The sequence below is a fragment of the Anomaloglossus baeobatrachus genome, chromosome 6 (assembly GCF_048569485.1).
Source record: "Anomaloglossus baeobatrachus isolate aAnoBae1 chromosome 6, aAnoBae1.hap1, whole genome shotgun sequence".
Lineage (NCBI taxonomy): Eukaryota > Metazoa > Chordata > Amphibia > Anura > Aromobatidae > Anomaloglossus > Anomaloglossus baeobatrachus.
The window spans coordinates 213,381,509-213,404,307 of NC_134358.1; the positions used below are offsets into that span (position 1 = coordinate 213,381,509).

At 43.3% G+C, this 22,799-nt stretch overlaps 1 protein-coding gene across 2 annotated transcripts in view; it reads left to right on the forward strand.

The window, feature by feature from the left end:
• Positions 1 to 9,713, forward strand: part of KCNG2 (potassium voltage-gated channel modifier subfamily G member 2) — a 243,813-nt gene extending 234,100 nt beyond the window's left edge. For both annotated transcript variants that reach the window (XM_075314660.1, XM_075314661.1), the window contains one exon: positions 8,612 to 9,713. In XM_075314660.1, the coding sequence (XP_075170775.1) occupies positions 8,612 to 9,319 (708 nt within the window). In that variant the 3' untranslated portion in view covers positions 9,320 to 9,713. The remainder of the gene's footprint in view (positions 1 to 8,611) is intronic.
• Positions 9,714 to 22,799: the final 13,086 nt, after the last annotated feature.

A 22,799-nucleotide genomic window follows, 5' to 3' on the forward strand; every position in this document is an offset into this window, starting at 1 on the left:
AAGAACAGCACAGTAGTTTAAAGGGGAAGCTACTGTCGCGGGCGGCGGGGCGCTGCTCTCGCTAATGCTCGGGTCCGGCGCTGCTGCTGCTGCTCGGTGGCTCGAGCGGTGGGCCGGATCCGGGGACTCGAGCGGCGCTCCTCGCCCGTGAGTGAAAAGGGGGTGGTTTGGTTTGGGGATTTAGTCCGTGACGCCACCCACGGGTTGTGGTGAAGATGGGCACCAACGCTGCTGGTGACGGGGATCCCGGAAGTGATGGTAGGGAGCAGCTGGGATGTTGTTTTCCCCCTCCGTGGGTAGGGGTTGGTGGTCCCGGGGCCCGGTGGTGTGACGGGGAGGCAGGGTCGGTGAGGTGCAGGGTTACAGGGACAGCGCGGCGCGGTGCCGGATGGCATGGGTGTACTCACTCAGCAAGAGATGCACAAAGTCTCCGGTAAACCAAACGGCTGGATGGACGGGTCCCGCAGCCGGCTGCAGTGTCTCTCGCCGGACAGGTGATGGCGGCTGTCTTTCCCTGCACCTATGTGTACTGTCTTGACTACGATGGGTCCCCAATGGTAGTCCGCTCCCCGGTGTATGGATGCCGGAGAAGCCCGTTTTGCCCGCAGGCGCTGGCCCTTGGGTCTCTAGCCTGTGGCGGTGGCTGTATACCCTCACGGTGCGGACGGTTGCCTTCTAACGGGTCTTGGGTAGTTAGGAAACCCCTGGGGTTCCTGTCACACTCGGATTTGACTGTTGACGGCGGCTCCAAGCCTAGTTGGGGTCCGATGGCCCTGCCTGTGTGTGCTAGCTTCACTTCGCTCCCCGGTCGGTACCGGCGGGCCACCGCCCGACCCCGGTCCTACTGTTCCGCGTTGATCCACCACTCCTGCAGACGGCTTCCACCGTCTGCCAACCTTGTTGTCAGTGCCTGAGCTCCGACCCAGACACTCGCAGTACGTCACCTCTTACTTTCACCTCCTAGACTCAACTACTCCAAACTCTAACTCCAACTGCTTTTCCCGCCTCCAGGCCTGTGAATTCCTCGGTGGGTGGGGCCAATCGCCTGGCTCCGCCCCACCTGGTGTGGACATCAGACCCTGGAGGGAGGCAACAAGGGTTTTGTGTCTGACTAATGTAACTATCCGGGGGTGGGGGGATGTGTGTGTGTTTTTGTCTGTGGCTACCTGTCTAGTCCAGGGCGCCACACTACCATTAGAAAATAACTTATTTTTTAAATCAATTGTTACATGTATTTAAAAAAAAATGCATTCATTTTTGTCATATAATTTTTATTAAAGCAAAAAAAGCTAAAATTTGTAATCTTGAAATGTAAACACTGGCTAGTGGGACTTTTTTTAGACTGATACCTCCTGTCCTTTCAGGAAGAATTTTCAGCAGGGATCCTTTTTACCAATATTTAGGATTACAGTGACAGGTAACACGTCTTTACACAGCTAACACAAAACTACATAAGTTGATGTCACACATGACCCTTCACAATGACCTTTGCACGTCCTCATTAGCCACTTAAATACAAAATATAGTGTTCACTCTCAATTTCTCACTTCCTTCACTTCCATGATAGCTACATTTTACAGTCACTTACAGATTAGTAATGGGGTGTCTCATAGAGGCTGCCATTACTAATCCAGGACTTAAAGGATGCTGTGGGCTGCCATTAACTCCTTATTACCACGATTGCCACCGCACCATGGCAATCGGGAAGAGCGAGGTAAAGTTCTGGCATTGTCACATCTAATGGATGAGACAATTCCGGGCAGATGGAGGCTAATATTTTTAGGCTGGACCTCCCCAGCATGAGAATACAGCCCCAGCTGTCAGCGTTATCTTTGCTGGGTATCAAAATTGGGGGGAGAGCACATCATTTTTTTAACTATTTATTTAAATAATAAAAAAGCTGCATGCGATTCCTCTTAGGCTGGAGTCACACTTGCAAGGGGCTTGCACGAGTCTCACATCACATCACCTGGCAATTGCATACTCTCCGGACATGAGCGTGCAGCTGCATAAAAATACATGCAGCCGACCTCCTGTCAGAAGAGTGTGCGGCTGCCGGGTAATGAAATGCGAGACTCGTGCAAGTGTGTGACTCCAGCCTTATTTTGATACACAGCCATAATAAAGCCCGACAGCTGGGGGCTGACCCACAGACATTTGCACTGCTTTCTCCCGCCACCGACCATCCTGGCGCTTGTGATTGGTTGCAGGCAGCTGCCACTGAGGGTGGGGGCACGTCTAACTGCAACCAATTACACGTGCCAGTAGGAGGTGAAAGCAGTGAATATTCAATGAGGGTTAATTGTTGGCTTCGGAAGGGAATGCGTGACCTGGAAGCAGCTTGCCGCTATGACAGATCTTTGGTGAGTACAGCACGCGCACTCATAACCCCTATCCCTTCTACCAACATTTTTAATCTCTGGATTCTAGTTCCCATAGACTTATATCTGTACCAGATTCTGGACCGGATCAGGATTTTTTAAAAAATCTGTCAGGGTCCCGATTTTCTGCGAATCCGCCCGGTTCTAGTTACATATTATGGCATTTTAACTTACCGGAATCAAAAACATAAATTAAGTCTTTTGTGCCGAAAATTTGACACTAAAATTAATGAACAGATCCATATTCTGAGATTTCAGATTTCAGGTGCGCACATTGCGGGTTTTTTTGCAGTATTTTTGTGTTGACCACAAAAATGCAGCATGTCAATTCGTTTTCAGTTTTCCTTGCGTTTTTCACCCATCGGTGATAAAAAAAAACAAACAAAACAACCCAAAACCCATGAAAAACGCACGGGCAAAAAACATACCAAAAAGCATGCGTTTTTTTATGCATTTATTTGGGCACAAGGTGTTTGTTGGGCCACAGGGTGCATTTTTGTGGTTACCACAAAAATGCAGCATGCAGACATAGCGTCACACTTCTGTCCATGTCCAGCTTTCTTATGTTACATAGGTTGAAAAAAAGCATAGGTCCATCACGTTCAACCTTTCTCCACTAGTCATTCGTTCTCTGTTGCTAGATTATGTATAACCCAGAATGCCATTTGTTGAGGAACGCATCCAGCCCTTTTTTTAAATACTGTTATAGTGTCTGCCATTACCACCTCTTGCAGAAGGGTACGCCTCAGTCTGACTGCTCTAACTGTAAAGACCCCTTTCCAATTTACCTGCCAGAATCACCCTTCCCCCATATGTAATACATGTTTTCTGGTCTTTTCTAAGGTTCTTAAAAGGAATAAGTCATGTACCAGAATATGTAGATCCAGATCTCCATCCACATCAATGTTTGCCTCCTATACATATTTGCATATTGGTATCTAGTGTGCAGACAGATTTAATGTTGATTTAGATTTACAGAATGAAAATTCTAGCGTATAGGCAGAAGACATTGTCGTGAAAACATATTAAAAATCATTCTCACGTTAATACAAGAGCAATCCATTTGCTATATTCCTTCTACTCATGTATCTGGCGTGACGTCAGAGGTAAGTTTGTTCCTGGTTAGAATCTGTTCAGTTGGATTATAAATGTACAAAGAGGATAATCTGAAACCTCGTAGATCCTGAGATTACCAATATTTGTGAATTTTTATTCAGTTTTTACAAAATTTAGACTCATGATATTATCGTACATCTGTTTTATACTGGTCTAGCAGGTAAGTTATGTACATATTTCTGCACAGACTGGTATAAAGATCAATAAGACCTTTGAGCTGAAAAAGTATAGATGCTACGGACATCATATCCGAATATATTCCGCTCAAGCCACTGGCAGGATGACAGATGAGTCAGATTGTTTGGCTATATATCTAGCAGCTAGAAAAGCAATACTTGTATACAGCCCCAACAAGACATTAATGTTATACACAGTGTCTATCAGCGATTTTTATGTGACCTTCTCCGTCTCACTGATTTTCATCAGCCTCATGATTCACCTGAGTTTTCTAAACTCAAAACTGTTCGGTCACATTTAAACCTGACGTTTGACATTTTTGGTTCTCGATCCAGTACTTTAACTCAAAGTGTGTGATGAACAAAGCTGACGTTTTCAGGACAGAGGGGAAAAATGCAAGTCCACCATTTTTATTTGGACTTATTACAGAAAAAAGGTGCTGCAGAGTATTCATTAAGATGCCTGTTGGTCTATTATATCAACTAAGAAACTGTTACAATTATATCACATTTAGTGTGGATTTAGGAAATCTGTTTTTTTGATCAAATACGGTAATTCAATCATAAAGGCCGCTTTACACGCTACGATTTATCTGACGATATGTCGTCGGGGTCACGGATTCCATGACGCACTTCCGTCATCTTTAGCGACATTGTTGCGTGCGACACCTACGTGCGACTCCGAACGATCGCAAATAGGTTGAAAATCGTTGATCGTTGACATGTCATTCACTTTCAAAATATTGTTCATCGTTTGGAACGCAGCAGACATATTGGTACGGTTGACACCCTGCACACGACGAACAACATCCACACGACCGGCTGGGGCAAACAATATATCGCTCAAAGATTTTGCGTCGCTTGTGCGATCGTTATGTGTGACCACTAATAAACTACCTATGTGCGATCTCTGCAAATCGTAACTACGAACTGGGCGTGTCACATTGCTAATGAGATCGTCAAATAAATCGTAGCATGTAACGGGGCCTTTACACTGACACTGGGTATAAAAAAAAGTGTTTGGCATGATAGTACAATGTGAATGATAAGAAATAGAACAATAAAGTAGGGATCAGGGAAATAACTACAGTAGGTGCAGAGGTTGCAATTGCATCTGCGCTCTGGAGACTAGGGGGCACCAAAAGTCCTTTTTGCCTATATAAAAAGACCAATGCAATTTAAGATTTCCAATAACTAGGGGCCCATGAACTTCAAGTTACACCACTGTGATAGTGGGGACATGTGATGCTAAATCCTGCTCTTCAGCACATATGTCATCATGTCTTCAATGGGGCTCACTGTGGGAGTTTACAAGGCCTCCGCTATGTCATTTCATAATCTGCTTATACATATTAGATAGCAACTTTCCTTTCTTCCAATTCTTTTCTATTTTATTCCTTTCCATTTGTTTTCTTGAACATTAAAGATTTCTGCACTATACGGCTAAGTGCACACGTTGCAGATTTGGTGCAGAAATTTTCTATGGAGCAGTGAGACTATGGAACTCTGCCATATAATATTGTAATGGTTGATTCACTGCTAAAATTTGAGGCCTGTATGCCTTTATTGAAAAATGTAATATTAGTGTTTATGTGCACTAGATTCTGTAATAGGGTATTCACCCAAGGAACTAATAAACATAAGAGAAAAAAAGGACTCGGCGTGCATAGAAATAATATCATAATATCTCGTCAAAATCACAACCTCAGATAATGCATATAAAAGTCAATTTTATTATAGGACCAGATAAAAGACAGGTTGGATTAACATTATGTATAAATACAATTCAGTACAAAAAGTAGGGATCATGGAGTAAACGAGGACAGGGAAAAGCAGCACATTAACCCAAACATGAAGGAAGATAATGGGCTGATTATCACCACACCCATGGAATTCCAAAATAACTCACAGGAAAATAGGAGCAGTATCCCTACGCGTCTCGCCTAGAGCTTCATGACGCGGGCGGGGACATGAACCCGCGCGCCGTGCTCTGGACATAAGTGACAGCTTGATTCACCTATTAGCCCTGACGATATGACTCATAAGCCTCATCTGGCTAGGTACTCCCCACTGGCACTTTTCCTTCCATACCTCCCCCTTATGAAGCTCTAGGCGAGAGGCGTAGGGGCACACAACTCTGCGATCTGGCTGGTGCGACCTGACACATGGGTAAGTGTGATTAGATTTATGACATGCTTTCTGACATGCTCCATCTGACACCCCTCTGTTTCTCTGTGTGGCTGCTTTAGCCCTGAACATATGATATGGCACATGGAGTTCCCAGATGCATGGATGTGATTCATTTTTCTTATACCTATTTGACTAACCTAACTTACCCTGTCCTCCCCATGGGATACTGCTCCTATTTTCCTGTGAGTTATTTTGGAATTCCATGGGTGTGGTGATAATCAGCCCATTATCTTCCTTCATGTTTGGGTTAATGTGCTGCTTTTCCCTGTCCTCGTTTACTCCATGATCCCTACTTTTTGTACTGAATTGTATTTATACATAATGTTAATCCAACCTATCTTTTATCTGGTTCTATAATAAAATTGACTTTTATATGCATTATCTGAGGTTGTGATTTTGACAAGATATTATGATATTATTTCTATGCACGCCGAGTCCTTTTTTCTCTTGTGTTTATTATACTGTATTTTAAGGACGTGCTTGAGCGGCCACAAGATAGCCGCATTGATGACTCCACAATTGCGGGTTCGTTTATTCACCCAAGGAACTAGTCTGATTGCCATATGTGGAGTCGGGAGGGAATTTTCCTTTTCCCCTATACTGTCTGCCTCAAGGGTTTTTTTGCCTTCTTCTGGTTCAGTAGGTTAGGTCATGGGTTGGACTCAATGGACTTGAGTCTTCCTTCAACCTTAAACACAATGAAATTTTGAAATCTACACCTTCTGGCAGAAAAACGCACCAAAAAATGCATCCGGTTTTGGTCCGGTCTTAGTAATGTCAATGGCTGAAAACCGCATTAAAAGACACAACTATTGACATGCTGCAGATTTTTTCTGCCTCAAATTATGCACCAAATCTGCAAGGGAAAAGGGAAAAAGATGCAATGTCACAGCACTTCAGAAATCTCATAAACTTTGCTGGCTTCAGGAGAGACATGCAGATTTTGGGGCAGATTTTGAAAAAAATCACATCAAAAACTGCATCACTTTTGACGATATTAGTAAAACATAAATTATTAATAGTTTTAAATAATTATTTACTATAAATTATTAATTAGAAATTATTTAGCTTGGCCAGCTCTGAATGCACAAGACTGCTTTTGAGGCTGCACATTCCATTGACTTCTATAGGAAGCAGCTACTTGTAACCTGAAAGCCGAAACTAGAGACAACAAATTAAGTGTACACAGATGAGTCTGTGGATAATTTTACAGCCATGTTCACACATTGAGTACTTTGTGAGGTTTTTTTTTACCTTAGTATTTGTAGCCAAAACCATGGGTAGAACAATCAGAGGAAAAGTATCATAGAAACTTGAGCACCACTTCTGTATTTTTCACCCACTCCCGTTTTTAGCTACAAATACTGATGCAAAACACTGAACGTGTGTACATGGCCTAAAAATTAGATACAAAAAAATCATCTACTAAAATAGATGACAGTTGGAGCTCATAAAGTTTTATGGAGGACTGTAATTGTTGTTTCAGGAGAACTTGCAGCAAAATCTCTGTCTGCCCCTTCCCCTCCATAGACTTTGAAAAGCATCTACTGTAATTTCTAATCACAGGCTACGTTCCCACAATTAGGTTTTGGTGACCTTTTGATGTTGCAGAATTTCTCAAGCATTTCTGCACCTATTATTTACATTATTTTCTTGCTTTTTTTCTATTCGTTTTTTAATATGCACTTTAAGGCTATCTGCCCATGGGAGATTAAACCTGCGGATTTTCCAGATAAATCCGCAGGTTTCAGCATGTACAGACACTCCCCATGTTATCCTAAGGGATTCTTTTAGCAGAATTATCTGCGGAAATCCCGGCTCTCCACTATGGCGATAGGGCCGGGACTTCCGCCGGTAATCCGCATGAATGTCCGCAGGTTTTCCGCAGCTATTTCGCTGGAATTCCGCAGCTAAAAATAGCTGTGGATTCCGGCGAGCACCTGCGGGAAACCTGCGGCCGTACCTGCGGATACATCCGCAGGTACGAGCTCCCATGGGCACATAGCCTAATTGTGTTTTTGATGCTGTGATTTTTGTCTCTGTTTGTTACTTTGCTGATTTTTTTAATAGTTCCCAGTATTTCACTTTGACAACTTTATTGATATACTTAGGCATGGATTACATGCATTGCTAATGCGTTTCCACAGCAGAAATACACTAAAAATGCATGCGTGTTTTTTTTTTTTTACTTGTGAATTTTCTGCATCTGATGCAAGTCTAGGTGAAAATGTGCACGTAAAACTCAGCATAACCGCAAGAGTAATTGATATGTTGTGTTAAAAACACGCACCACAGGTCAGTTTGTGCGGAGTAAAAAAATAAGCACAGAGGGCATGAGATTTCTATAAATGCCATCCATTTTACTGGAACTTTACATTATTTTGTTTTTGACGCAGCATCAAAAGATCACCAAAAGCTCATCATGGGAACGTAGCCTATTGTGAAAATCTAGCATCTCTGAACACAGATTTGAATGAAACATCAAAGAAGAAAAAGAAGCAGATTTTTCTGATAAGAGACATCACAAAGTTCCTTATTTTCATGTGCACTATTGATTTATGAAATAAAAATTAAAACAATGGTTATTCTTTAAGTTTGACATGGCAATACATTTCTATAAAAATTCCCAGAAAACTTGTGAAATGGAAATGACTTTGGTAGTAACACTAAGAATGTATTTTTAAGGTTAGACATTTAAGGTTAGAAACACTAATATTTCACTTTTTTTGTCCTTTTCTTCTTTTTCAGGGAGAATGTTCACAGAAGTGCTACAATATTTTTGTACTAGAGACAGTTTGCGTTGCTTGGTTTTCCCTTGAATTCATCCTACGTTTCATCCAGGCTGAGAGCAAGTGTGTATTCTTACGGACGCCACTCAACATTATCGACATGATGGCCATCTTGCCTTACTACATAACTCTAATAGTGGATTCACTTTCTACTGAAAAAACTGGGGGAACTGGAAATAACTACTTGGAGAAGGTGGGCCTGGTGCTCCGCGTGCTCCGAGCTTTGCGAATCCTGTATGTGATGAGGCTAGCCAGACATTCTCTAGGATTGCAGACATTGGGCCTTACAGTAAGAAGATGTACAAGAGAATTTGGACTCCTTTTACTTTTTCTGTGTGTTGCCATGGCCTTGTTCTCGCCTCTTGTTTATTTGGCAGAGAATGAACTTGGTGCCAAACAAGAGTTTACCAGCATCCCTGGTAGTTACTGGTGGGCGGTTATTTCAATGACAACTGTAGGCTATGGTGATATGGTGCCACGAAGCATCCCGGGACAAGTCGTGGCCTTGAGCAGTATTCTTAGTGGAATATTACTTATGGCATTTCCTGTCACCTCCATATTTCATACATTTTCTCGTTCTTATACTGAACTGAAGGAGCAACAGCAAAGAGCAAGCAGGCAACTACACCGACTAGAAGAAAGAGAGCAGTGCCCTGTTGTGGATTAGGACACCCTCCTTTTTATTTACTATCTTATGGTCAGTAGAGGTGGATAAACCAATATCTGTGAATGAACTGGATTAGGACTTTATATACTTGGAGGTAAAAAAAAGGAAACTGTCAGATGCAGGACAATATAAAGACAAATTGACGATTACTGGTTGTTCTTTTTTTGTTGTTAGATTTTGCATTGTTTCAAATTTAGCTACGGATTGGGCTATTGTACTAATGAAACTATTATCCTTAGCTACATTGGATACTAGTGTGAAAACACAATTATATCTTAAGAGTACCATTATATAAAAATATTAAATTATGCTAATTAATTTAATATTTCAGTTTAATCTGTAAAAGCAATTTTTGTTTTTGAAGCTTTAAGGAAATATAAAACCATAACAATTATTATATTTGGATGTATTATATTTTCAGTGGACACAAAAAATGTTCTAACTGTATTAAAGAAAATTCAGTCTCAGAATAAGTAAAATTTCGGAGAGGATAATGGAATGTTGGTGAGTTATTTGTTGCCTCATAACATTTGGGTATGTCTGAAAACAAGCTTCATGATGATTTCCAGTGTTGATCAGTAGAATTTTGAATGTAGCTCCCAGCTACACTACTCACAAAAAGTTAAGGATATTTGGCTTTCATGTGAAATTTATGTAAAACGTAAAGAGTTCACTCTACAGTGATACTTTATCATGAAAGTAGGGCATTTAAGTTCAAGCATGCAATGGTGATTTTCCTAATTTCAAACAATTTATTGAAACAAAAGCCAACAACATTGGTGGGTATACCCCCCCAAAAATGTCAATTTCTCACATGTCATGTGGCCTTCAGCATCAATTACAGCTTCACAACGTTGTGTGATGCAGTTCTCAAGTCGTTATTGTCTGCTGAGGCATGACATCCCACTATTCTTGAAGGGTGTCCCTCAGGTCATTGAGGTTCGAGAATACAGAGTTACGACATGGCGACTCAGCTGATCCCATAGGTTTTCTATGGGATTCAGGTCTGGAGAATATGTAGGTCACTCCATTTGAGGTACTTTAGTCTCCAGCAATCATTCCTTAATGATGCGACTTCGATGAGCTGGAGCTATTCGCATCCATGAAGATAAAATTAGGTCTGTGTTGTTCATGCAGAGGCACAATGACAATAAATTGTTATTTAAGTAGTATTGGCTTGTCATCACTGTGCCATTCACAAAGTGTAGGGTAGCTTTTTATTGACTAGAAACACCTGCTCACATTGTAACACCACCAAAGGCTCATCTTGTCACAACAGTGGCTCATGCATAGCAGTCTCCTTGATGTCTTCAACATTATTTCTGTTCAATGTGAATCGACTTTGATCAGTGAACATTACTGAGGTCAAATGGTCCTCGTCCAGTGTAGATGCTCTCTGGCCCATGCAAGACGATGACACCTGTGCCTGGTGGTGTGGTCAGGTACCCTTGCAAGTCGTATAGCACACAGACCATACTGACATAAATGGTTTTAAATGGTCTGATGTGACACTTGGGTGCCCCTCACCACCCTAAAATGTGCCTGGAGTTGTTTGGCATTCATCATCCAGTTCCAAAGGGCATTGTCCACAATGATGCAGTCATCGGTGTGGGATGTGGCCATAGGACGTCCACGTCTATGCTTTCCTGTGACTCTTCCAATCTCTGTTGCACTCTAAGCTCTGTGGCTATTTCCGTCTGAGAATATCCTGTTTGAAGCATTGCAAAGGCGATGAACTGTTGATCAATTCTTAGGTAATGACTTGGTTTCATGATGTCAAAATGTGATCAGCACGATAAGGAGGACTGTTTAAACACCAATTCTAATTGAAACCACAAAATGTATTGGATATTTCATAGATCATACACCTATTGTGAATTTTAAAATTAAACTTCTTAGAGAACATCAAGTTGTGTAAAAAGTACTGAAACACTGAACAGCTGGACATGAGCATTCAAAAGCTTAGAGAAGGTCACATTAAGTTCACCTGAAAAGGTTAGATGGGATTTTCCGATCATAATGAAATCTCACCCGAAAGCCAAATATCCCTAACTGTTTGTGCGTAGTGGATGTCCGTTAATAAAGAGATGGAATTATGGAATATATTCTCTAGTGGCAGCTCTTGAGCAAATTGTGACTTAAAATCTCAAACCCAACATCTGAATGTTGCTTTTGCAGCATGTGCATGAAAATCTGCAAGCGCCATTCATGCCTAAAATTGTAACCGTTGCAGAACTTTGTGCAACACATTTGCCAAGTGTGAACATATAAGGCTATGTGCGCACATTGCGTATTTGCATGCAGTTACGCTGCGATCTGCACCGCAGCGTAACTGCATGCGTTCTGCATCCCCAGCATAATCTATGAAGATTATGCAGGAGACGTGCGCACGTGGCGTATTAGAGCGCATCGCTTCGGCTGCTGCCCGAAGCGCGCGTTCTAAGAAGTGACATGTCACTACTTTCCTGCGCTCTGCCTGCAGCTCCTGCTCGGTCTTTGGGAGGGGCTGCAGTCAGAGCGCATGGAATCGGCTTTTTTTTTCACTACGGACTCTTTCTGCAGCTTTCTGCAGCGATTTGAAGCGCACGTGTGCTGTTCAAATCGCTGCAGAAATTTCTGCAGGGCCAGTACGCAACGTGCGCACATAGCCTAATACCTTAACTAATGATTTGTTCAACTTGAAAAAGAACACTATATTATACTTTTTGGAAGAAAATAAACGTATGCATTATTTGCATTAAGCAAAGAAATCAAACCATAGATATTCATAAATTTAGTGATGTGTAATAATGAGAAATGACACAGGGAAAAGTATTGAACACGCTTACTGAAATTCATCTACTACTTCGTACAAAAGCCTTAGTTGGTGATGATGACAGCTTGAATACGTCTCCTGTATGGAGAAGCTAGGTGCATGCATTGTTGTGCTGTGGTTTTGGTCCATTCTTCCAAACAAACACTCTTCAAATATTGAAGGTTCTGTGTCCTCCTTCTATGAAGTCTGAGCTTTAGTTCCTTCCATAAATTTTCTATTGGATTCAAATTAGGTGATTGGCTGAGACATTCTAGCAGATTTATTTTCTTTGAAACCAATTGGGGGTTTCCTTGTGTGTTTGGGATCATTCTATTGCTGACCAGACTATATTCTCCCAATATTTTACAGGCTTGTCTAAATGTTGTTGAGCAAACTTTAAAATTGTTTGAACATGCTTTTTGTTCAGCAATGGAGTCTTGTGTGGTGAGCGATCATATAGGCCATGAAGGGGGGAGTGCATTACTAGTTGTTTTCTTTGAAATAATTGAACTTGCTGATTCCTGGTCTTTCTGTGTCTTTCCACAGGTAGTTATTGGCTCTTGGATAACTCTTCTGATAATATTTTTCAATCCTGTGTCTGTAAAGTTGTGGGAAGCACCTGGTTTGGCTGGTTAATGGTGAAATTATGTTCTTTCCACTTCAGGATTATGGACCCAACAGTGGTCACTGGAACCTTCAGTGGTTTAGAAATTCTTCTGCAACTGATGCCATCAGTATGTTTTACAACCATAAGGTTGCGAACGTCTTGAGACAGCTCACTAATTTTACCCATCATGAGATGTTTCTTGTGTGACACTTTGGTAATCAGACACCTTTTTATAGATCCATCAGTTCAACCAGCCGATATTATTTTTCACTAAGTGGCAGGATTGCTTTCTAATTATTGATAGATTTCAGGTGGGGCCATGACTTTCCATGGCTTTTTTCTTCTTTTATTCAACACTTGTTCCTTGTGGGATTTCTCATTATTGCACATAACTTAATTTATGGACATCTATGGTTTGATTTATTTCACTGTGTGGATTGAATGGGTTGTTACTGACAGCTGGTGAGAAATACCTGCCAATACCACCTTGAAATGTATTTACTTAGAAAATTGGGACGTGTTTTATACTTATTTCACTCGCTGTAAATTGGGAAGTGCAGTGGGTCAATGGTTGCCACTTATGCAATTCTCTGAACTATCTACAAAGTAGTATAACTGATCTGGCAGTTTTAATTGTGTTTTGGATAAAAGATTGTATCCAAAAAGTAGTTTTCAGATAAGTTAGTAAATGGGGTTTTTTATTTTTTATTTGCAATGGGGATAGCTGAGCTGCTATGCATTCAAAATTGCATGGAAAATTATACAGAAATGGATTCACAGCCCACAGCCTTTAAGGGCTGCCTGTCACTAGAGAGGAGCGAACTTTTGGAAGTTCAGTTCGGCAGCTACAGTCGAACCTTAGAAAAGTTCGGTTTGTGACCCCAACTTCATCCCAACCTCAATGGAAGTCTGTAATTGGGCAGTTTGTGGCCCCATCCACATGCTGCTAGCCATAATCAGAACACTTCCGGGGAAGGGCAAGCAGGGTTTTTCAAATTTTATTTTATTTTTTTGTGTATGCACACTACATTTGATCATGCCGATTATACCCCAAGTGGGAGCCGTTCAAACACTGCAAATGGCTCACACAGGGATGACTATCGCTCATACCCAAGCACAGCGCTGCTTGCTTGAGTGGTTTGCACTCGTAGCTCACTTGAACTTCAAACCCGAACTTTGTTTTTTTGGTAGTCTGTTTCCGATCCCGATCCTCGAACCTTAGGTTCGCTCATGTCTACCTGTCACCTCTCAATATGTTGGTTTCAGTATTTTTGTTTCATAAAACAATTTTGGATCATCTTTCCTTATCAGTTTGCTTTGTGTCATTTGTCTGTTATTTCTCCAGAATACTTAAAGGGAACCAAACATCATGTTTTTTGTCTATAAGGTGCAGCCAGTGCAGTACTGGCACTATCAGGCACATTGTGTACATACCATCAGGGGGCAGCTCGGGTGTTTAGGCAGCGAAATCCAACTTTATAAAGTTTGAAAATTCGTGCACTTTTTGATTGACGTGTGCACCTCTCTCCTAATGTCCGGGCGGGTTATGCACGTGTTCCCCGCTCCCCCAACAGCCTGTTCCTCCCTCTCTCCCTCCCTCTCTCCTAATGTCCGGGCGGGTTATGCACGTGTTCCCCGCCCCCCCTCCGCTGCCTGTTCCTCCCTCTCTCTGGTTGTATTTAAATTTCCCTCTTCAGTGACATGACGTCGGAGTTGGCGCCTGCGCATAGCACTTATCTCCGGCGCCATGTTTCTGAAGCCCGCAGTACCGTTCAGCCGGGTGCACGAGAGGGCGGCGCATGCACCCTCGCTTCTTCAGATCCCGTTGTGACCGTGGGAGCGCGCACGGTTACAACAGAACTGGAGATCAGCTGACAGGAAGACGCGATTGCTACGCTACAGCAGCCGCCTAGGACACCGGGGCTCAGGTGAGGATGAGTTCACAATGCTGTGTGTGCGCCCCTGCGTTGACCTGGGCTCACCTTCTGAATGCCAGGTCACCGCAGGAAAGCACTCACAGCTGTGTGTCTGTGCTATGTGTGTGTGCGCAGTGTGTGTGTGTCTGTGCTATGTGTGTGCAATGTGTGCAGTGTGTGTGTGTGCAGTGTGTGAGTGTGTGCAGTGTGTGTGTGTGTGTGTGTGTGTGCAGTGTGGTGTGTGCGCGCGCAGTGTGGTGTGTGCGTACGCTGTGTGCGATGTATGTGTGCGCACGCTGTGTGTGGTGTGTGTGTGCGCACGCTGTGTGTGGTGTGTGTGTGTGCGCGCACGCTGTGTGTGTACGCATGCTGTGTGTGTGTGTGTGTGTGTGTGTGTGTGTGTGCACACGTTGTGTATGGTGTGTGTGTATGCGCACGCTGTGTGTGTGTGTGCGCACGCTGTGTGTGGTGTGTGTGTGCGCGCACGCTGTGTGTGGTGTGTGTGTGCGCGCGCACGCTGTGTGTGTGCGCACGCTGTGTGTGGTATGTGTGTGTGCGCACGCTGTGTGTGGTATGTGTGTGTGCGCATGCTGTGTGTGGTGTGTGTGTGTGTGTGTCCTGAATCCAGGCCTGGCATTACTGGAGTTTCCTCCGGTAGCCAGTCCGACGCTGCACTGAAGTGTGTTGTTTTTTTTCTCTTCCAGATGATATTGGATCCGGATTGGACGGCGCGGGACCCTTGACTTAGGATTACTGCGGAGGGGGGTTCTTTATTTCAATAAAGATGGAGTCACTAATTGTGTTGTTTTATTTCTAATAAAAATATTTTTCTGTGTGTTTTTTTTTTATCTTTACTAGAAATTCATGATGGCCATGTCTAATATTGGCGTGACACCATGAATTTCGGGCTTAGGGCTAGCTGATAATACACACCTAGCCCTAACCCCATTATTACCCAGTGAGCCACCCGGCATCAGGGCAGCTGGAAGAGTTGGATACAGCGGCAGAAGATGGCGCTTCTATGAAAGCGCCATTTTCTGGGGTGGCTGCGGACTGCAATTCGCAGTGGGGGTGCCTAGAAAGCTTGGGCACTCTGCACTGCGGATTCCAATCCCCAACTGCCTAGTTGTACCTGGCTGGACTCAAAAATTGGGCGAAGCCCATGTCATTTTTTTTTTTAATTATTTCATGAAATTCATAAAATTAAAAAAAAAGGGCTTCTCTATATTTTTGGTTCCCAGCCGGGTACAAATAGGCAGCTGGGGGTTGGGGGCAACCCATAGCTGCCTGCTGTACCTGGCTAGCATACAAAAATATGGTGAAGCCCACATCATTTTCTTTTTGGGGGGGGGCAAAAAATCCTGCATACAGTCCTAGATGGAGGATGCTGAGCCTTGTAGTTTGGCAGCTGCTGTCTGCTCTCCTGCATCCACTAGTGGATGGAGTATGCTGAGCCTTGTAGTTCTGCTCCCCCTGCCTCTCCCTCCAGCATACAGTCCTCCATATAGTAATGTGCCCCATATAGTCGTCCGTATAATCTAATGCACCTCATAGTCCTACATATATTATAAAGCGCACCATAATACTAAGTGTCTGAAAACTACTACATGGGGGCAACAGAACCTATTCCCAAAAAAACAAAACAATTATTTTAAAATGTTTGTTTTTTAATTTAAACAAAGGTATTGAAATATTGAGAAAATATACAAGAGCTTGAGCAGCTTTGCAGACAAATAACTCAATGGCTATGACAGCATGCTGCATCTTTTTTACCTGTGGTCACAGAAACACAGCTTCTGGCCAAAAAAAATATGAAAGATCAAGATTTTGGCCGCATTTTTGTTAATACATTTATCAACTCCTTAACAAATCCGTTTAAATATTTTCCGTCCCTGCACTCATTTTGGTAATCCACACTGGCAGACGCAGATAGCCAGCAGTGATCAGCGCAAATGTCAGCTGATTTGTGCAGCTGACGTGTGCCTTGCAGGCGCGAGTGGATTCGCTATCCACCTGTACCTGTCAACCCCGTAAATAGCACTGTAAAACTCTCACAGCGCCACTTTAATGGCGATCTCTTTATTCGCATAATCACCAGCCTCCACAGGAAGTCACGTGATGGGATCACGTGGATCCGATGGTTGTCGTGTTAGCACTGGGTCTTGTGATTACTCCTGTAGCTCACGTGACGCAGGTCCTAAAACCAGTAGCCGAGTACTGCAGGTTACAGGAAATGAGCATTTCTCCTGATCTGAGCGGTGCTGCTCTGATAGGGAGAAAAGAATGAGTGATCAGACAAAAACGCACCCGCGGGAAAAAATGCGGGGAAAAAACGCATGCGTTTTTACCGCATTTTGGTGCATTTTTTTGCTGCGTTTTTGCTCACTGCGTTTTTATGCGTTTTTTAACAGTGAACAATGCCATTAAAGATTGTTAAAAAAAAAAAAAAAAAAGGTCTGATGTAATTTCCTTCAATATGTTCTTCATTCTCCACTAGTCTACGCAGGAGAGCAGACAGCTGCAGAACTACAAGGCTCAGCATGCTACATCCAGGACTGTATGCAGGAGGGAGAGGCAGGGGGAGCAGAACTACAAGGCTCAGCATACTAGTGGATGCAGGAGAGCAGACAGCAGCTGCCAAACTACAAGGCTCAGCATCCTCCATCCAGGACTGTATGCAGGATTTTTTGCCCCGCCCAGCCCCCCCCCCCAAAAAAAATGACGTGGTCTTCACCATGTTTTTGTATGCTAGCCAGGTACAGCAGGCAGCTATGGGTTGCCCCCAACCCCCAGCTGCCTATTTGTACCCGGCTGGGAACCAAAAATATAGAGAAGCCCTTTTTTTTTTAATTTCATGAATTTCATGAAATAATTAAAAAAAAAAATGACATGGGCTTTGCCCAATTTTTGAGTCCAGCCAGGTACAACTAGGCAGTTGGGGATTGGAATCCGCAGTGCAGAGTGCCCAAGCTTTCTAGGCACCCCCGCTGCAAAGTGCAGTCCGCAGCCACCCCAGAAAATGGCGCTTTCATAGAAGCGCCATCTTCTGCCGCTGTATCCAACTCTTCCAGCTGCCCTGATGCCGGGTGGCTCACTGGGTAATAATGGGGTTAAGGCTAGGTGTGTATTACAAGCTAGCCCTAAGCCCGAAATTCATGGTGTCACGCCAATATTAGACATGGCCATCATGAATTTCTAGTAAACATAAAAAAAAAACAACACACAGAAAAATATTTTTATTAGAAATAAAACAACACAATTAGGGACTCCATCTTTATTGAAATAAAGAACCCCCTCCGCAGTAATCCTGGGTCAAGGCTCCCGCGCCGTCCAATCCGGATCCAATATCATCTGGAAGAAAAAAAAAAACACACTTCAGTGCAGCGCCGGACTGGCTACCGGAGGAAACTCCAGTAATACCAAGCCTGGATTCAGGACACACACACACACCACACACAGCGTGCGCACACACACACACACACCACACACAGCGTGCGCGCACACACACCACACAGCGTACGCGCGCACACACCACACACAGCGTGCGCACACACCACACACAGCGTGCTCACACACACACCACACTACGCACACACACTGCACACACACACTGCACACACACTGCACAGAATCACACACAGCACAGACACACACACACTGCACACACACACACTGCACACACATAGCACAGATACACAGCTGTGAGTGCTTTCCTGCGGTGACCTGGCATTCAGAAGGTGAGCCCAGGTCAACGCAGGGGCGCACACACAGCATTGTGAACTCACCTCACCTGAGCCCCGGTGTCCTAGGCGGCTGCTGTGCTGGTAGCGTAGCAATCGCGTCCTCCTGTCAGCTGATCTCCAGTCCTGTTGTAACCGCGCGCACTCCCGCGGTCACAACGTGATCTGAAGAAGCGAGGGCGCATGCACCGCCCTCTCGTGCACCCGGCTGAACGGTACTGCGGGCTTCAGAAACATGGCGCCGGAGATAAGCGCTATGCGCAGGCACCAACTCCGACGTCATGTCACTGAAGAGGGAAATTTAAATACAACCAGAGAGAGGGAGGAACGGGCGGCGGTGGGGGCGGGGAACACGTGCATAACCCGCCCGGACATTAGGAGAGAGGGAGGGAGAGAGGGAGGAACAGGCGGGTAGGGGGGCGGGGAACACGTGCATAACCCGCCCGGACATTAGGAGAGAGGGAGGGAGAGAGGGAGGAACAGGCTGTTGGGGGGCATGGAACACGTGCATAACCTGCCCGGACATTAGGAGAGAGGTGCACACGTCAATCAAAAAGTGCACGAATTTTCAAACTTTATAAAGTTGGATTTCGCTGCCTAAACACCCGAGCTGTCCCCTGATGGTATGTACACAATGTGCCTGATAGTGCCAGTACTGCACTGGCTGCACCTTATACACGAAAAACCTGATGTTTGGTTCCCTTTAAAAATAAATTGACAACTCATTGTTTCAAATTACACTTTTCATATGAGTGTGTCCCTACCCAGTCTAAGGCCTCATTCAGACATCTGTGTTGAACGTACAGTACAGAGCAAAAGTTTGGACACACCATCTCATTCAAACAGTTTTCTTTATTTTTATGACTCTGAAAATTGTAGATTCAAATTAAAGGCATCCAAATTATGAATTAACACATGTGGAATGAAATACTTAACAAAAAAGTGTGAAACAACTGAAAATATGTCTTATATTCTAGGTTCTTCAAAATAGCGACCTTTTGCTTCAATTACTGCTTTGTACACTCTTTGCATTCTCTTAATGAGCTTCAAGAGGTAGTCACTGGAAATGGTTTTCACTTCACAGGTGTGCCCTGTCAGGTTTAATAAGTTATAAAAAGTTCAGGGTGGAAAAAGGGGTTTAATGCCGCGCTATAAACCACAAGCTGGTGCTATTAAAAATAGATATTCTTTTATTGAAACATTCCTACGCGTTTCAGAGGCATGTACGCCTCCTTCTTCAGGGAAATATATATTTGATATGATATTTTTCCCTGAAGGAGGCGTACATGCCTCTGAAACGCGTAGGAATGTTTCAATAAAAGAATATCTATTTTTAATAGCACCAGCTTGTGGTTTATAGCGCGGCATTAAACCCGTTTTTCCGCCCTGAACTTTTTATAGCATTTTCCCTTCAACGGGGCCGCAGCTTAACCACTCCAGCACTCACATATGTCTGCACAGAGGTTGTGACTGGCACAACCTGATCAGGTGAGTGTATTCATTCTTTTCATCTTCCTAAACCCATATACCGGGTAAGACCCTATTTTGCGCCTTTTTTTCCCTACCTAAGGTTTAATAAGTGAGATTTTTTTGTCTTATAAATGGGGTTGGGACCATCAGTTGTGTTGTGCAAAAGTCTGGCGGATACACAGCTGATAGTCCTACTGAATAGACTGTTAGAATTTGTATTATGGCAAGAAAAAGCAGCCAAGTAAAGAAAAAAGAGTGGCCACCATTACTTTCAGAAATTAAGGTCAGTCAGTCCAAAAAACTGCGAAAACTTTGAAAGTGTCCCCAAGTGCAGTGGCAAAAACCATCAAATGCTACAAAGAAACTGGCTCACATGAGGACCGCCCCAGGAAAGGAAGACCAAGAGTCACCTCTGCTGCGGAGGATATGTTTATCCGAGTCACCAGCATCAGAAATCGCTGGTTAACTGCAGCTCAGATTAGAGACCAGGTCAATGCCACACAGAGTTCTAACAGCAGACACATCTCTAGAACAACTGTTAAGAGGAGACTTTGTGCAGCAGGCCTTCATGGTAAAATAGCTGCTAGGAAACCACTGCTAAGGACAGGCAACAAGCAGAAGAGACTTGTTTGGGCTAAGGAACACAAGGAATGGACATTAGATCAGTGGAAATCTGTGCTTTGGCCTGATGAGTCAAAATTTAAGATTTTTGGATCCAACCACCGTGTCTTTGTAGAAAAGGTGAACGGATGGACTCTACATGGCTGGTTCCCACCGTGAAGCATAGAGGAAGAGGTGTGATGTGTGAGGGTGCTTTGCTGGTGACACTGCCTGCGTGCTGTCACTTAAGATGTAGCAGAACTTGAATTATCATGGGACCTCGTGTGGATAAGATCAGACTAGGGTGTTTTGGGGGTTAATTAAGGGGTGAAAGAAGGTGGTTTTTGTATTTTATTTCAAATAAAGGATTTTTTCGGTATGTGTTTCTTTTCACTTACAGATTTGTTATGGGGACACCTCATAGATGCCTCCCATTACTAATCTAGGGCTTAGTGGCAGCTGTGAGCTGTCATTAATCCCTTATTACCCCAATTGCTACTACACCAGGGCAATCGGAAAAAGCTGGGTAAAGTTCCAGGATTGTTGCTATTTTTAGGCTGAGGGGGCCAATAATCATGTGCTTACCCAGTCTGAGAATACCAGCCACCAGCTGTCTGCTGGGTATCAAAATTGAGGGGGGACCGCAAGCCATTTTTAAAAATTATTTATTTAATTTTTTTATATTTTTTTTTGTTTTTTCTTCTTTTGATACACAGCCAAGATAATGCATATGGCTGGGGACTGCAGCCTGTAGCCATATGCTTTATCATGGTTGAGTATCATAATATGGGAAGACAATACACCAATTTTTTCATTTATTTCTTTTTACACCAATTTAGACGTAGACAGCGTGTGTGATTGAAAGCTGTAAGACATACTGTCACACAGGCTAGGGGCATGTCTGGCTGCAACCAATCAGAAACTGGGTACTGCCGGTGGGTGGGTGAAGCAGTGCATATGCATGAAGATATTGAGTAGCCCCGGAAGCAGTATACAGCTGCATGGAGACCGGTAATTATGAAGCGTTTGCATCATTCTTATTTTCTTTCTTTTTTCTTTGATATATGTTTTGTTTTTCATTTTGGTGGCTGTATGCAGATTGTTGCCCGGACGTACCTGAGAACTCCGGGCCCAAGGTTGCTGCTCGGGTCTTTTGAACCCAGATCTGGACTTTTACAGTCCGGGTCTGCTCATCAATACTTCCAAGTGTTCCACAAAAAAGCACGGAGACTTGTTAGTATTGATCAGAATGTCTGATCAAACTCACCAATACAAGTAGAACAATTTGTGAAAAAATTGGACATGTAAAACAAGAAAGAAAAATAGCCAGTTCACCATGTTAGTAGATCTGGATTGAGTCACAGGGAACACGCCCAGACAAGGGCAACAAAAGCTCCAAAAACAAAAGAAAATCCAGCATAAAGCTCAGGCAAGGATATATTAAAAATATTTCTTTATTGAAATAATTAAAACAATGCCACATAGTATGGCACCAACAACTTCATTTAACGGCTTCCAAATAGGTAATGTGATTAAAAGAGACCCAACTGTTTTTCAGGTGACTTCTGCTTGGAAGCCACTCACTAGTTTATTCAATACAAGTTGAAAATAAAAAACACATACTAGTGGCCAAAGACCTTTAAAAACTGACTGAAGAGACGTCTCAGGTTTAAAAAAGAAAAACAAAAAAAACCCGCTGACATTACCGTAATGAGGTTGCCCATTACTTTAAAATTAATGTCCTATCATTGGGATAGCACATTAATGTCTGATTGGAAGAATGCGACACCCAACAGCCCCACCGATTAGATTTTCTTGGTGTTGATGGTGGCTGAAAATACACAATTATGGAGCTGCACAGCACAGCTGGCACTCCGGTGGACGACGGCTGTTTCAAGCTTGTGTTTCCCAGGACCCATAGAAGTGCAGCAGTGCAAAATAGCCATCGTCCTCTGGAGAGCCAGCATCTGGTGTCGGACCCGCTCTTTTTTATGCATTTATAATAAGGCAAGAAGGACTTTTATTCAACAGCATGTGCCACGATTCTACCTTCTTTTATGATGATGTCATCTGTGGCTTACTCACATATATATTATATAGAGATATATAAAGTACAGACCAAAAGTTTGGACACACCTTCTGATCTCTAGAACAACTGTTAAGAGGAGACTTTGTGCAGCAGGCCTTCATGGTAAAATAGCTGCTAGGAAACCACTGCTAAGGACAGGCAACAATCAGAGGAAACTTGTTTGGGCTAAAGAACACAAGGAATGGATATTAGACCAGTGTAAATCCGTGCTTTGGTCTGATGAGTCCAAATTTGAGATCTTTGGATCCAACCACCGTGTCTTTG